Genomic DNA, 16,310 nt, shown 5'->3' with positions numbered 1-16,310 from the left:
TGTGATTACTCGTATTTCCAGTCCTTGCCCTGGAACACTTCCAGGCAGTTTTACTGTATCGAAATGGCTCTTGCAGTTCATTGAGAATCCAGCAGAATACTGTTGAATATCATTTGTTCATGTGCATATATTTATTAAATAAAAAAAAAAAATAATAAAAAAATCAGGTAGTTAAACCACATAATTGTGGGAAAATGAATCATAACAATAAAAGACCATTTAAGTTAACAAGCCTTGTGATCAAAGAATAAATACAGGTTAGATAAATGAGACTCTGGATGTAACTAATCTACATAAATAAGCTTTGGTCTGATTAGAGGATAGGAATATATTAAAATAATCTTAAAATATTTTAAAAGTATTTTACTTTAGTACTTTTATCATTTCTATTTAAATTTCATCATATTTCTAACATTTCACTCTATAAAAAGAGTTTAGTGATAAACTACTTTTATGTGCTCTTATTTTTTGATCAAAATTGTTTACAGTGCAAGAAAAAGTCTAAACTAATACAAGTAAACAAAAGTAACATCATAAGTTTTCATTCTGGTTTGACTGTGTTGTCTGTCAAAAACATAAAGCATTTTTTAATGTCTTAATTTTATTTTTTTTATGTGGCAATGTTTTTTGATTGATTTTTAATTAAAGAAAAACATTAAAGGGAACATTTAAAGGACAATTTCTTGTTTACTGTCTTTATCAGCAGAGAGCAGCCTTTGTAGTGTTTGAAAGCTGGTGCATTAAAAATCAATTTCAAGTCTTCAAAGCTGTAAACTCTTGCTTCCTTTGTAGATATATACTGTTTTTAAAATCATTGGAAGCACAGTTGACAATTGAATTAAAACAAAAGGTAAATAATGGTTTCATGAACATTTGAAGGATTTTAATGTATTTTTAATAATAGCTACAGGATTTTTTTTTATACTGACAGACGTGTGAATAACAATTTGTAGCTTTTAAATGCATAATTTGTTCCTAAAGACAGTTTTTTGTTTTCTTTTATTAAGAGAATTTTGTTTTAAACTTCTCTTGGTGTTATTCTGTTGTATTTACTGAGTACCATGATTCAAACACAGAACATGTCAGTCAGTTTCTTTACTTACTATATTTCTGTCTCGCTCTTTGCTGATTGCTAAGCAACCACTTATGATTGTTTAGCTACGAGTCAGTTTAAAAAAAAAGGTAAGCTGAAGTGGGCTAAACAAATGTTCATTAATTCTTAATGAAAATATTTAAATTTTATAAAATTTTAAAAGTAACAAAGAAAAGAACATTGTTTTAACAATGTACCTCAGATTCAGCACTTGAGTGACTACAAGCAGAGTCAAAAAAGCTCTTTTTGTGCAAACCTAGAAATAAGCATGTCCTTAGTCAGTTTATAAGTAATTTTGAGGCCTGTGGAAATGTACATATATATGTATAATTAAATTAATATTATTTTTTTCAGGGCAGGATCCTTAAAACACTTAATCGGTGATCATTTTAATTAAGGTCAATAGAACCATAAAATTAAATAGATCATTTACAGGTGTGGGATTGCTGATGTGCATAAGCATGTGCAGAATTCAGCCCAGAATCTGTTAGTCTGTGTTACCTGAACTGCTTCCTGTTGCTTCTTTCCTCTGCTTTAAGAACACTGCAAAGCTCCAAAAGCTGTTAGTTTCACTTAGCCTCCAACTACATTTTCTCATATTCTGTTGAGATAGTCCTGATGTCTTGCTTTCTTGCAGAGACTTGAGTAATTTGATATGCAGATTTGAAGATCATAAAAACAATCCAGCTTTGATGATCATGAGCCAGATTATCCAGCCCCAGCTGTAAAGTACCAAGTGTGTTCTTTTGTGATCTCTTCATCATTTCAGTGGATCAAATGACAAAAAGAATATAGTGGAATTTAGAGTGCTTGGGAAATAATGAAATTAAAAGCCTTTTTAAAATGACAACCACGAAGCCTTAGAAACTATTCTATTTCTAGGCTATGGGCCAGATAATGTAACTGTGTGTACACATGCATATGTGCATATACACAGAAAAGAGAGCGGAATGGAATCAAAAGAAAAATCTAGATGGATAAAAGGCATTATTAATGAGCAATGTGCATCTAATTTTTAATTTTCTTTTTATATTGTGTATGATCTGTACAGAGCTGTGTAGCAGTGTTTTGGAAGATGCTGTCAACCTGCACCTTTTGCTGCAAAGTAGAAAGCATCAAGTTTAGAGACAAATGATGTTGTCATTTTTTTCCTGAGGCAAGAGTATTAGTAAGGAAGGACCTCATTTTCCACTTCATGATAGAACCTTGCCATCAAACTTCCGGATTGACAGTGATGATTAAAACAAAGTAAAATTCATGCAACATGTGAAAAGAAAGAGCACTTAACTGATTCCATGGACTGCGTTAGTTGTTAAAAAGCATATGATACTTTGCATCTCATAGCTCTGAGGCAAGAAAAATATCAGTCATCTTTGTAGTTGTTGGGTGAAAAGGAGGTGAAAACAAGATGTTGTCTGTTATTTCTTTCAATATACATGCTTCATTTTGTCTAAATCTGTGCATGTATTTTGTCTATCTAAACCACATGTAGCTTCTTTTCAGATGTAACAGGTGATAGTATTGCAAGGGGCAGAAGCAACAGTATGAATTCATTTTGTTAATTATTCCTCGGCCACCACATACATCTTTCCCAAAAGCATACCTCTCACACATCACAATGATGTGATATAACAAAATAATAATTCCTTCAAGCATGAAATAACTAATTTTAAGTACTTTCTTGAGCTCATTTATTTCAAACAGCCTTCCAGAATTTTGAAGAAAAATTTATTTTCAGTTCATTTAATATATGCATAGACAACAAATAGTCTTTCCTTCATCCCCTGATATTGGCAGAAGAAACCTAAGAACACATATCTGGATTTCCAGATTTTGACCTACTTGTAAAGCAAGAAGAAACTGTTTCTATTAAACAAATGTAAGCTAAAGGAATTTTAGTTATCAATGGCAAAAATACTTAGATAAATTAATTTCAGTCATACTGGTCTTGCTGATACCTGTGAATGAAGAGATAGGCACGCATGCTGAATAGCCATGGGAGGAGAAAACATTTTAAGGGAAAGATTTTATTCCGATTTAAGTTTTGGGTTTTCTATAGTGTTCTGTAATAAAGACAATTACATAGTAATTTGGGTTAGAATGCATGCCCAGTTCCCATCTCCAAACCCAATTTGTTACTACCTGTGGCTATTTCTATTAAAAAAGGAGCATAATTACTATGAGTCTCAGCAGTCTAAGAGTAAATTTTTGCAATTACAATACTTCCCTTGGGCAGGTATGTGAAAATGGCAGATTAATTCCTGCCAGTCTATTCTTTGCACATTCTTAAGGTTACTGGTAGCTTGGGCTGTCATTATATTGGTGCTGTTTATTATCCCGTGGCTAAGGTTAAAGACGGAATGATGGTATAAACCTTTAGGACTAGGATGCTATACCACTGCCTTTCAAAGTCTCTGTGCTTGAAGTGTGATCCACATTATCCTAGGAGCACAATAATAATTCTGTTTTCATGGAAAGTGAATTATTTTGCTGTTGATTTTAGCATAGTTTAGAAGGATCTGTTGTATTTTATTGCTTTATACCTCAAAAGGTTTAAATAAAAACACCAAACAAACTCGAGTTTAATAATTCTTAGAAATTTATCAAGACATTAACAAAGCTGCATGTGAACTGAAAAATATGGTAGTTCCTTAATATTTTATAACTTTTGTTTTATTCCAAATAACACAATGTGGTGAAACACCACTAAACTAAGAAGGCCCTGAAATTATGTAAATGAACAAAATCCCATGGAAATAATTCATCTTCTAGTGGGTTTTTCCTCCTGAAAACAAATTTTGAGGGCATATAAGTAAATTAATTGCATTCAAAGGCTGTGCTCCTGGAGATCACTCTCTGTAGCTAAACACCTAACTCCATGTTGAATTCCAGTGAAGTTGGAAGTTGGTGTGGTGTCATGTGGGCTCATGATCCACCTGCAGGGAGCAGCATTAGCCTGTGTTACATATGATCTGGTTTGACTATCCAGAAGAGCAGTATTAACAATCCCAAGTTGTTTTTTTTCTCATTCTGCGTAAACTTTTGTTCAAAATTTCTTGCGCTGCACCTGTAGTCTTTTCTTTTCCCACTTTGAAATAGGTCTCCACATACACACAGTTCTGAATGTCATCTTGGGAACTTCTGGACATTATTTAGAGAAGGTTTCATTAACTATTTTCTTTGAGAGGTCATAAATAAAATTTTAAAAAGTAAAATATATGTAAATCCTTGGTGTTTAATGCATTCCACTTTGGAAAAAAACTGCTCACATACTGAGTGAGCATCCTGCTAATTAGATAGAGAGGAAGTCCATAATTAAATCCCTGTGTTCTAACAAACCCCTCAGTCAAATATTAGCATTCATGTTCAGTCACTCTATCCCTGGTGAAACCTGCAGCAGTGTCCTAGATATTGACAAACCAACAGTGCTTTGGAACAGAATGATGACTTTATCTAATCCTGGAATCTTTGCAGAGACCATATCTTATGTGGATCTTCTTAATTTTACAGAAAGATCTGATTTCACAGTCTTGATGGGTCAAGCCATAATGAGAAGGGCAATCCAGAACATTTTTTCCCAGTCTTTTAAGAATTTACAGGTCAAAGTCAGCTTTTAAATACCTGTGCAGTTAGAGATTACCCACTGCAGTCTTTAGTTGAGTGCATGTTATGTCCTATACGAGGTGATCCTATAAAGATGGGTAGCTTTTTTTTTTTTTTTTCTTGTTTTGAATCAATTTAATATAGAGTCCTATCAGAAGACATAGCAGTAGGTTAACATTGAAGTGACTGAGTTGTGGATGCATGCACACAGCCCTATATCAGAATAGCCTTATTTTTTTTTTCTGTCTAAGTCTACTTGACCACTACTACTATACTCATAGTGTAATGGTGTATTCAATCACACTTCCCATTTTATGAGGTACCTCATCATAGACACATGACTGTTATGACTTTAAAATATATTTAGGGACAGAACCTCTTGCTAAATTTGTGCAAGCCTAAATTATTTATCTTATGTCACAAATAATAAATCAACTCATCACCATTTTACAGTTGAAATTCTTGCATAGCCGTGTGAATCTGTAAAGCTTGATGATCTACTATTCTTGTCATAAATTCAGCCATTATTTTGGTAGCATATTTAGTGCTTTCCTAGTGCTTAGAGAAAATAACTATTCAAACAGTATTTGTCTGAAAGTAGGATTTCGTACCTTGTCGCAAAATGTTTAGAGAATACCTTGCTGAGTATTTTTTAAAAAAAGTTGAAATAAAGAGTTGCATGACCTAAATAAGAAATTAGATGGAAACTTATAATGTAAGTTTTAACATCTGTAATTTTCTTCTGAATTCCTAGGGAATTTAAGGTAATCATTGATTTTCTGGTGCAGGATTTTAGAAAGAGGAAGGGGATAAGGCGGCAGCTTTAAGGAAAAGGAGGTGGTCTAGATTTACGCCTTTTTTCTGACCACCACCTAGGAAGAAAGCTTCAGTGTTCCTCTTTGTGTGTGTTTTCTGTGCAGGCAGTGTGGCTTCAGAACCATATCCTGCTCCATCTTTGTTGCTAATTTCTTTCACTCCGTAGGGAAGAAACACAGAGCTGGAATTTCATGCCATGTACAGCATTTTCTGCCTACCTAATCACCTTTCCCCATCATTGCTGTTACAGATCTGTTCAAATACAACTCTTTTCAGCATACAACATATGTATCTGTGGGAATGCAGCACGCTATGTAGAGGCTCGCTTAGCCAGTAATTAAAGTAAGCAGACCGATCCAAGGGCTATTGAAACCAGTTTGAAAACACCCATTGATTTCACTGGACCTCAGGTCATGGCTTGTGGGAGTTTTATTGTTGCCTTTAGTGAGAGTATGGGTTGGATAGAAAAAGGTAAACATACTGGATAGATGTTAACACAAAGTTAACAGATTTTAAATATCCAGTGTCTCTGTTTTCTCCTTACTAAATATGATAAGTACAAAACAGATTAACAGTGTTAAAAGGCCATAATTTGATCTCCTTCCCTACCATTCAGTACTGCAGTGTTTACAAGCTTTTATCTGTTCAGAAAACATTTGGGTTATGTTGCTCTTAGAAACAGGAAATAAGCAGTGGTAAGAATAGGACAAATTTCACTCTGCTTACTGGCTTCACTGGGAATTCCTGCTAAGTAACAGCTTTCAGATGTGTCTAAAAATTAAAAAAAAATAAAAGTTCCAGGAGATCAAATTGCACTGTAGAATGACAGAAAGAGAAGAAAGAAAGAAAGAAAGAAAGAAAGAAAGAAAGAAAGAAAGAAAGAAAGAAAGAAAGAAGAAAGAAAGAAAGAAAGAAAGAAAGAAAGAAAAGAAACGAAACTGTTGTTCCCATGCAGACAAAAAGGGTTCTAAACATTTTTAAATTCTAAGCAAATATTTTGATCATATCCTTACATTTCAAGGCATTATTTTCAATTTTTTTCCTTTAATTTTAAGTTTTTCCCTAATTTCTAAACTTCATATTTAACATGAAAAATCAAAAAAACCCCTCAGCCTACAAGTGCTATCAAAGACACACTCCTACATGTATTGTCATTTGAGTTCATGGTATGATATTCTTAGAATAAGCTGGATATTGCGATAAGTGCAGATTTCATTCTAGTTAGCTAATTGTAATTGAGTCTGTTATGCAGTAAACATAGTATCTGTTATGAATACTAAGGTAGACTCAACATGGTTGGAGCCATAGATAAAAGGAGCATTAAAGCGTTTCAAATTCAATCATTAGGTTTCATTGCACCCATCTGCTACCAGAAAATATAATGGGCAGCTTGATTCATTGACCCTTAACTGTCATTTTTGAACCATATTTTTTTAAATCCATATTTTCAAGTCAGACCTAGAGAGGTAATTTGATAAGAGAATACCCAGTATATTTTAATGCAATTACTTTTTTTCATTTTATTTTTTTTAATATAATCAGGTTTAACGGTCTGTTGTATATTCTGCTAATCCAGCAGAAGTAGTTATTTCATATTGAATGTGGTTAAAAGGAACTAATGTTCAACTTCATTAAGACTTCTATTAAATAGAAGGTTTGCTGAATTTCTGCTATTTTTTAATACATGAACTAATACCTCTTATTAATTATTTCTGGGGGTTTCTGTTACACTAGAATTATACTTACATGTTTCATTTCCACAAAGATTGTACAGCACAGCACAAGGGCTAAAACCAGATTGAAACTGTGGAGCACTTTTTATTTTGTTTTCAAAATGTTTTATCTCTTTCCTTTTATGTTCTAAAGCAGATATTTTGGTGGGGGGGAGTGGGTAAAGGGCGTACATCTCTTAGCATTTCTATATGTGCGGCACACAAGTAGACTGTCTCATAAAATAGCAGTTTTACTTAGTGAAAGCAGGAAACAATGTGATAAATGAGGATAATTTAATGTTTTCTCAGCAATGGCAAACTATTACACTATTCTGTCATCTGAAGTTTTTATAATGGAAAAAAGTGGTTACATATATTTCTTTACACAATGGAATACAATTCCTGAAATATTTATGTAATATAGAGACAGATGTATGTAACCGAACCTTATAATCCCATTTCACAGCTTTCCCAAATACTGGGAAGCTCAATAAATGGGAAGCCGATTATATTGGTACTGTAACTCTATTAATAGGATTCGGATTTGCCTTATTGACAAGTCAGTACTGTTAATATGATCCAGTATATTAAATTGACAGGAAAACTGGAGCAATAGAATGTATCTACATCCTAATTGACAGGGAGGCTCTTTCAAAAGGTTCTTAATGTGGTTTTTATTGACAGAGTAGCTTCAGTAAGTACATATCATTGGTGAGCAGTGTAAATATATTGGATGCAACTGTACTAGCAGATTCAGGTGTAGTTATTGTGTTGTCTTCCCCTACTTCCATCTTTACTTTGCTATATGTTGTATGAAGCTCTCTTGTAAGACCTTTACAAATGCCTCCCACAGCACCAGTCTAACTGCACCACTCACAGGCATTTGACAAGTTGTGAATTATTTTAAATGTGTTCATCATTTTTAAATGAATAGTGGCAGTACAGAGCAATGCAATAATGTGTCATGAATTTCATTATGTTTATTTATTGACGCTGTGATAGCGTTATTGTACTTTCAGCTTGAGCTCTTTATGTCGTGTGATGTTTGGCACATCTTTCTACATTCTTAACTCGCATCCTTTCCAAAAAGTAGTTCAACTTCAGAGCTCATATTACAATTCCTTTCTCCTAGTCACATCTGACAACTTTCCTCTTTCTCTTCTGAGATCATGCTAATTTTATTACATTTCATGTTTCTCTGGTGCAAAATAAAATAAGGCTCAGAAACCTGAAATCATTGTAAAAAAAACAGTAATTTGAGTTTGGTCTGGAAAATCTTGATTCCCTTTTCAGTAGGAGAAAGTTTTGGGTTCAACTTCTACAGTTTTTCTTTGTCAGACTTTTCTTATAGAGAGGAATCTGACCTTAAACACACATCCTGCACTGGTAGAGGAGCTGAAGGCTTCTGTCGAGCTGACTTCTCTGCCGACGAAGAGACAAGCTTGTTCCTGAAGTGCTTAAATCTTTTATTTCCTATCTAAAAATCTGATCAGAGTCTGGTCTCAGCTCACCTTTTGAATGTCACTCAGATCTACTATTTTTACAAGGATCACTTAAAATTATGTCATTCTGTAGTGACCTTTTTAGCTTCTTCACAAAGGTCTTGCTCCTTCAAGTCCTCCTTCTTGGTGCAATCATCAGTGAGATGAGAAGAACTTTCAGGGTCTTGTGATTCGTAATTCTTGCACTGTGTTATATTCCCACAGTCCAGGCTTTTGCCATCTTTAGTGTCTTGTGCATTGCAGAATAAACTCTTGCAAAAATTTAACAAATACTTGGTTTCATTAAAGCAGTAGTACAAACAACTGAAATAATCTACAATGCCTTAGTATGACACCTTAACCAATAAATCAACAATAAGTTTTTTTTTTGTGTCAAATATGGTATTTGCTAAGAGAAAACAGTGTATGGATTAGGCATTCATACAGGGAGATCTGCATTCCTTTGCTTATGGGAAAGGATGGTAGTGTCTGTCCTCAGAGCTTCACTTCTCAGAAGTCACTGTGCTGAGCTCAGGACCTGTTCCTCTCACAGTTTTACTTTTCTCATTCAGGAGGAAGAGAAAACACGAGCCACCAACCAACACTTTATTAAAGAGTGCAGAAGCCTCATGAATGGTATTGCCTTGTGCATTTGACTGTTTTTACTGCCCTGTGTTTTCAATGTGCTTTTGAGGAATGCTATGTATGTCAGAAATTCACATAAACACACTGTAGGACTTTTAACACCAAAATACACATCTTGCAGCAAGTGTGAAATTTCCTAAATATGTCCATGTCATATAAATTATATCTCAGAAGCATTTTCAAAGGGATAAAAGTGGAGAGCACATAGTAGGATATTATTTTTAAAAAGAGCCTATTTAATTTTGTCCCTGAAAAAGGTAGAATAACTATGAGAGAGTTAATGAGAGGTTTATGGCCAGTTTTTGGATTAGTTGTTTTTTTTGTTTTTGCTGTTGGGACAATGAATTTTCTTAATGAAGTAAATCTTGTGGAACCAAAAACTACTATTTCTGGCTAAGTATACACATTCACTGGCAGTCTTATACTGAGAAGTCTTTGTGAAAAATTGTAGTATGTTGAACCCACACTGCTCCTAACAAAATGAAGACAATTGTCTGCTCTTTCAAAACTCAATTTGGCAGAATACAATTCTTTTGCCTCCAGAAGAGATTGCCATTATATAAGATCTTTGTTTCATGGGGGAAGGGTGAATACTTGGAATTCAGCTTTTCAAGAAAAGGCACAGAAGATGCTTGAATTAGATATTAAGTGGCAGTCTAATAAAGGTGAGAGATGTTTCATTTCATTTTTGCATTTAATGTTTAATTAAAAAGAAGTTAGAGTCAGCAAAGACATTTTGTTTTATTATAGTTCCAGGTATGAACATCTACATAAAATGGAGCTGCATTAAATCATTTCAGAAAATGTGATATTTCTTCTTGTAATTCTGAGAAAAAATTATGAATATTCTAGTTGTCTAATATTCATAAATCTGATTAATTCCTAAGTTCTTTTTTTCATATTTTAGAGTACATCTTTCCCTTATATGACAATTATTTCTAGGCATAATTTGTCAAGAATACTTAAATATTGAATTTCTCTCTCTGTCCCTGTCTCTTTCTTTCTCACTTCCTTTTTCTTTGTAGGCACTGATACCGATTTTTCTTTTTTTTTTTTTTTATTAGACAGACCTGTTGAATTGCACACTGTTTTTTTAAAAAAAAAATTCAAACATTTTATTTTAACAGTATGGAATACACCAAATATTGCTAGAAATCTTCAAAATTGTAACACAAAAAATGTTTTTATTAAAAAGCAAAGAGACAAAAATAGCGAGGAACTTCTAATTTTAAAGACCCAGTCTCCTTTTTGCAGGAATTCTTGAATGTTCTCCTACTGAGCAATAGCAGAATTTTTGAAATTTGATTGATTACTATGTTGCTGTAATTCTAATCCTCATTTTTTTTAAAAAAATGGTGTGTGCAGAGCCACTGTAGAATTCCTTTGTGTTTATAAAACAGCTTAATATTTCAACAGAAGTAAACACATATACCTTGTGAACATGAATTTATGAAAAGATAAAAAGAGATCAGAGATGAATATAGCCCATTGCTAAAAATATTCCCCATAATTCATTGTGTAATGCTTGGCCCAGGCTGGTTCAAACTGTTTCCAGTGATGAGGTTTTTCACTTTTTTTTTTTTTCTTATAAGTTTATTTAAGGTTAATGGATTCTATGAAGAATTTGTTTCTCATACTCTGTTCTTGGCTATAATTTTTCATTTTCCTTTCTCTAAATTAAACTTTTGGAAGCCATAGCCATTCCAGAATTAATTAGTAGAAACTTAACAGTTGACTTTCAAACTTTTGAATGGTTTTATTTCTGAGTCTATAAAATTTAATATTCCAAATACACCATGTGAGAGCTATACTTGGCAACAATTTTAGTTTATCTAGTTCCTTTTTGTAGTCATAACATACAAGTCTTGACAGGTGCAATAAACTGAATAGTTCTGTAGACAGTTGATGGCTCTTGGAATGATATTCTATGTGTTGTTCATGCAAACACTGGCCGTTTAATGATTATCAAAGTACCGTTATTGGACTTTAGCAATTATATTGTCTCATTTGAAATTCCATACCAGTAAGTCCAACCAGCTCAGTTTGCCCAGAGAAGTTGTGGGTTCCCCATCGCTGGAGGTGCTCAACACCAAGCTGGATGGGTCTTTGAGCAACCCGAGCTGTTGGAAGGTATCCTTACCCATGACTGGGAGAGAATGTGTGGAACTAGATGATATTTAAGGTCTCATCCAACAAAAACCGTTCTATGATTCTATGAAAAGTATATTTTGCACAGGTTTAATTTGCCTCATCTTTTATTTTCCTTCTTCTCAATTCATTGAAGTAAAAGATAACAAAATCAAACTGTACGATATTTTCTGAAAGTAAGCAAACCCTTGTTTTTTAAATTTTTACAGCTTTTGAAAGGCTCCTATGAATTCTGACTTCTTTTTAAATGGCTTTTTTAAATGCACTTCAGTTTCTGAGAAAGCTGTATCAAATGTGCATGCAGAAATCCTCAGACATTTTTTCTGCAACATTACGCTAATGACAGTGTTCCTAAAATTTCATATTTGATCTAGAGCCACATATTATAACAGATAGGTAGAAGAGAGTATTTGTAAGGGTCTGTTGTAGCAACTGTAAAAAAAAAGAGTATCTGTTGAATGGTTTAACAACATACTCTCTTTGGATATGAGCTGGTTCCACTAATCTGTGAAAATGGGCCATAATAGCAGGACAACTTCTCTAAGGTGGCTTTGGACAGCTAGGTTCACACCACAGACTTTAATTTTCTGGTGGCAGTGGATGTTTCTGCTTTTGTTTTAATTTTAGGTAACATTTATCCTGCTACTGGAGAACCTGTGCTCTGGTAGCTGTTGGTGACCTAATTGATACTTCAGCCCTCAGTCTTGAATCACAGAGATAGAAAACTTTTCTTTACTGTTTAACTTTGGTGACTTTTAGAGACAGATTGTTCCTGGAAATTCTTTTGGAGGGAGAGTGAGAACGAGGGTGAAGTTTGTTTTCTTTTGTTCTTCAGTAGGTTAATGATGCTGGCATTTGAATAATTTTTGGTTATTTATCAGGAGACTGCAATTCCAGGCAGTTCACTTCTGACATGATGCATTTTACTTAGCTGTAACTATTGCACTGGACATCTTGCTGGTTGTCAAGATTCCCCTATGCCAATAATACTCCACAGAGTGTTAGGTACCTAATGCTAGATGACCAAATGGGATATTTTGTATTTCTCAAAGGCACTTTGAGGGATCTTGGCTGATTAGCTAGTGTAGCTGACTAGATTTTAGGTGGTTTTCTGCAGGTGAGCTGCAACCTAAACTGGAAGTCCAGCATTTTGGTGATTTTGTTGTCCTAGAAAGGGCTGTATATCCAGAGAAGAACAAGAGGTTTTTTTAGATTTTTAAAGCAGTGTTCATTTCTTAGAGTTACAGCTATGCAGTGTAAAGAGGTATTATTAATGCATGAGCTGGAATGTATAATATCACTTCCATAAATGTTAAAGTGTAAAAATTTTAAGTATATGACCTCTCACTTCAACTGGGATTTAAAAAAAAAAAAAAAGATTTTAAGGGAGTTAGACATGTTAGACATTGGTCTTTCTCTCATCCATTGTGAAGCAGATGTTTACATTTCTAAGATTCTTCCAAACTGCCAAGGCTAAAATTAAATACTTTTTTAGTTATCACAATCTTTAATAGATATTTTCATACATGAAACAATTCTCCCTTTGCTGCCTGTATCTCAGAGTGCTGTCACAGCTCAACACAAACATCATACCTTCATAATTCATAGAAGAAGGACTAATGCTTTTAGAGCAGAAAGAACAGTATTCAACTCTGAGCTCTGTGTCTGTATATGGTAATCAAATACTTACATTTGTTCTTTTGTAATAATAACTTTTTTGTAATAATGAACTTGCTGTAACATGGCACACAATTCATCGTATTGCGGCAAAATGCAGTATGACAGTAATTAGTCAAATTCGAATCCAGTTAAAGGTCTTTAATGATTACCATAAATGCAGAATTTCTCAGCAGTTAAGAGGGGTCATTCTATTTTAAAATATGTGTATTGTCTCATCCAGGATGTGTGAAATGCTTTTTTGCTATGAAAAAGCAGAGACAAAAAATATGAGCGGTTCTTACTGGTCCAGTTTACATTTAAGTTTTTAGCACCATCAAAAAGGAGGAGTTATAATTAATTCCAGGGCAAAAGTCTGACTTTTAATAGCAGAGAATTGATGAAAAGACAGTTTATATCAGGCATTTTGACTGCCAATGTCATGAAAAATGGAAATGTTGATTCTGGTAGCAGCTGTGTTTAGGAGGAGACAGATGTCTTATGTAAGTAAAAGCATAAGGTCGGTTTTCCTGGATATCTCTATTTGAGATATTAGGCATAGAAAAGAGACATAAGTCCTAAAGTTTTGAAGATTTATTCAGGTTGATAAGTACTGGGTTCTGTAAGTGCCATAATGATTGTATGTGAGTGTATATATATCAGGTAGGTTTGCTGCACAAAAACTTGTGAGAAGAAAAAAACCAAGCAGAATTGCAGAATTACAGCTGCTCCCAAAATATGATGTGCTGCATTTGAGAGATACACATAAGAATGCTGAAATACACCTCCTTTTTTTGTTGTTTTCAATGTTTGTTTTTCTAACTTAATACATACTAAATGTGAGGATGAACTTTAATTCTAATTGCATATACTAAATCTATGATGGATGTGAACATAATATGTGTTACAATCTTTTTTTTTTTTTTTGAACTAAAGGATTTAGAAACTAGAAGAAAATGCATTGACATACATGCTGAATGGAAGATGGTTCTGTATTTTCCATCACTTCTCTAAAACATAAAAGACATCCATGGTATACAAGCTCATCTATTTCACAAGTCCCTTGAAAGTAACGGGTGTCTGCCCAATTTCTGTTACAAACAGCAGTGACTTAAATTTAGGATAAAATTTTTGCCTCTTTTCCAAGCTCAAATATTCTAATCATACAAGAAGGAGCAAATATTTCTAATTACCTCCTAATGATAAAACAAAAAGATAGAAAAGTGGTGTGGGGACTGGCAGAGAAACTCAAATCTCTAAGATCCCAGTCACTTCTGTAAGCACTTGCTGCATGACATTAAACCTTGGGCCCTCAGCTTCATTATTTGAGTTTTGCCCGTGTTACGGATGCTGATCCGCTGGATGCTGCTGCGAAAGCCGGAGCTGCTGCGAAGCAGAGTGGTGTGATGTGAAGTGATGCAGAAAACAGTAGAAGCTCTGTCGCTAGGTCAGCTGCAAGAAGAAGTGACGTGCGTGAATGTACAGTATGCGGAGTTTTCTGAATGATGCAGTCTCTCTTTCTCCCAAAGAACTTCAGCTAATGATACAAGGGGAATTCAGTTCCCTTTGGCAGGACTCCATGTTGGTCTGAATCCTTTTAATACTTCTGCTTCTACAGTTACTTGGCTCGTGCTGCTAAAAATATACACGACAGATTTAATGAAAGTATCTTCTTTTAAAAACTGCTTGTCAACAGTGATCATTTAAAGTTCTTGTTTGCATGTGTGGTTCTCATTATTCTGACATAGCTATTAATACTGATGAAAATTAAAGAGAGAAAATCCAAATATTTTCATACTTACATTTTTCCAGTAGCATCTGAGAAACCCCACAGCTAATCAACCATAAATTTTCTTGATTTTTTGTTTATTCTTTCAATTCAAGTATAATGTAGCAGTATACAAAACTGTATTACAGCAGTAAGAGCTTCAGAGTCCCAATAGATGATGTAATTATGATTAAAAATTAGTATTATTGAATAATTCACTTTTTTTAATATGCAAGAGTAATTTTTTCTCTCATTTTCAATAACCATCAGTCTTAATATCTATCTAATGAAAAAACATAAACAGTGTCATCTGTCAGGTTACTAACAGAGAATGCCACTTATTGGAGCCTCATTGTTTACTTTAGCAGGTAATTTGTGGACCGGAATCATTTAATTGTTCTGAGCACATAATTACATGCCAGCATTTTCCAATTTAATTAAAATGTACAAATCTGAAGATTAAGGGAATTTTTGAATTATTAATCATTTCTCCTCTAGGAAATCTTGTTGCTCTGCAGGAGATTTGTCCAGTGTACAACTATACGTATTTTTTTCCTTCTCTTTCACAGACAGACAATTTTCCCGCAGAGCCCAATTACATGGGCAGCAGGCAGCAGTTTGTTCAAAGGTAAGGCCTATTAAATAACTTTCTTGGCTTCCCCATTTGCATTCTTGTCAAAATTGCTTTGCCAGAGAGTACAATTCAACTTAGAACAAGTAAATACAACACTCTCTCTCTCTCTCCTTTTTTTTTTTTTTTTTTTTTTTTTTTCATATGTATTTCAGTAGCTCCACGTTCAAGGATCCAGAAAGAGCCAGCTTGAGGGACAGCGGGCATGGGGACAGTGATCAGGCTGACAGTGACCAAGACACTAACAAAGGCTCCTGCTGTGACATGTCTGTTAGGGAGGCACTCAAGATGAAAACTACTTCAACTAAAAGCCAGCCACTTGAACAAGGTGAGTGAAGCCAACAATGCCTACAAAAGTGTAAAGTAAAAACGTCATTATTAACCTATTAGTATTGCAGTTGTGGGTTATCAGGGAGGAATAGCCTACTGATAATATTATCAGAGAAAACAGTAAATCTTGTCACTAGCCCAGAGCAAAGGATCCAGTTTCTTTCAGATTGAACATGAAATGAAACCACAAGTGTCCAAAGCAGATTAAAAAAAAAAATTAAAAAAATAATACTTTTGAAAATGATTAGAATATACTCTATCTCCACTGACATTGTCTGTGATATATTATATACAATCCTTCTGTCAAAGTGTGATTTGAAAATTCAAATTAGACATGACTGCAACAGATAAAAGAGCACCAGTCATTTACATTCGTCATGTAGTTTGGAGAGGAGGAAAAGGAAATACTCTGTATAAAAGACAAGAG

The 16,310-nt window shown here is 34.0% G+C and overlaps 1 protein-coding gene across 5 annotated transcripts in view; it reads left to right on the top strand.

The window, feature by feature from the left end:
• The window catches only part of PCDH17 (protocadherin 17), an 88,164-nt gene that overhangs the window by 12,333 nt on the left and 59,521 nt on the right, over positions 1-16,310 (top strand). For 4 of the 5 annotated variants that reach the window (XM_015641766.3, XM_033514449.1, XM_015641757.3 and 1 more), the window contains exons 2-3: positions 15,492-15,550; positions 15,709-15,881. In XM_015641766.3, the coding sequence (XP_015497252.1) occupies positions 15,492-15,550; positions 15,709-15,881 (232 nt within the window). The remainder of the gene's footprint in view (positions 1-15,491; positions 15,551-15,708; positions 15,882-16,310) is intronic. The other variant, XM_015641746.3, reaches the window with a different exon arrangement.

The sequence above is a fragment of the Parus major genome, chromosome 1 (genome assembly GCF_001522545.3).
Source record: "Parus major isolate Abel chromosome 1, Parus_major1.1, whole genome shotgun sequence".
In the NCBI taxonomy this organism is placed as follows: domain Eukaryota; kingdom Metazoa; phylum Chordata; class Aves; order Passeriformes; family Paridae; genus Parus; species Parus major.
The sequence above is the reverse complement of the archived record's forward strand: the minus strand, read 5'-3'. Positions and strand labels throughout refer to the sequence as shown.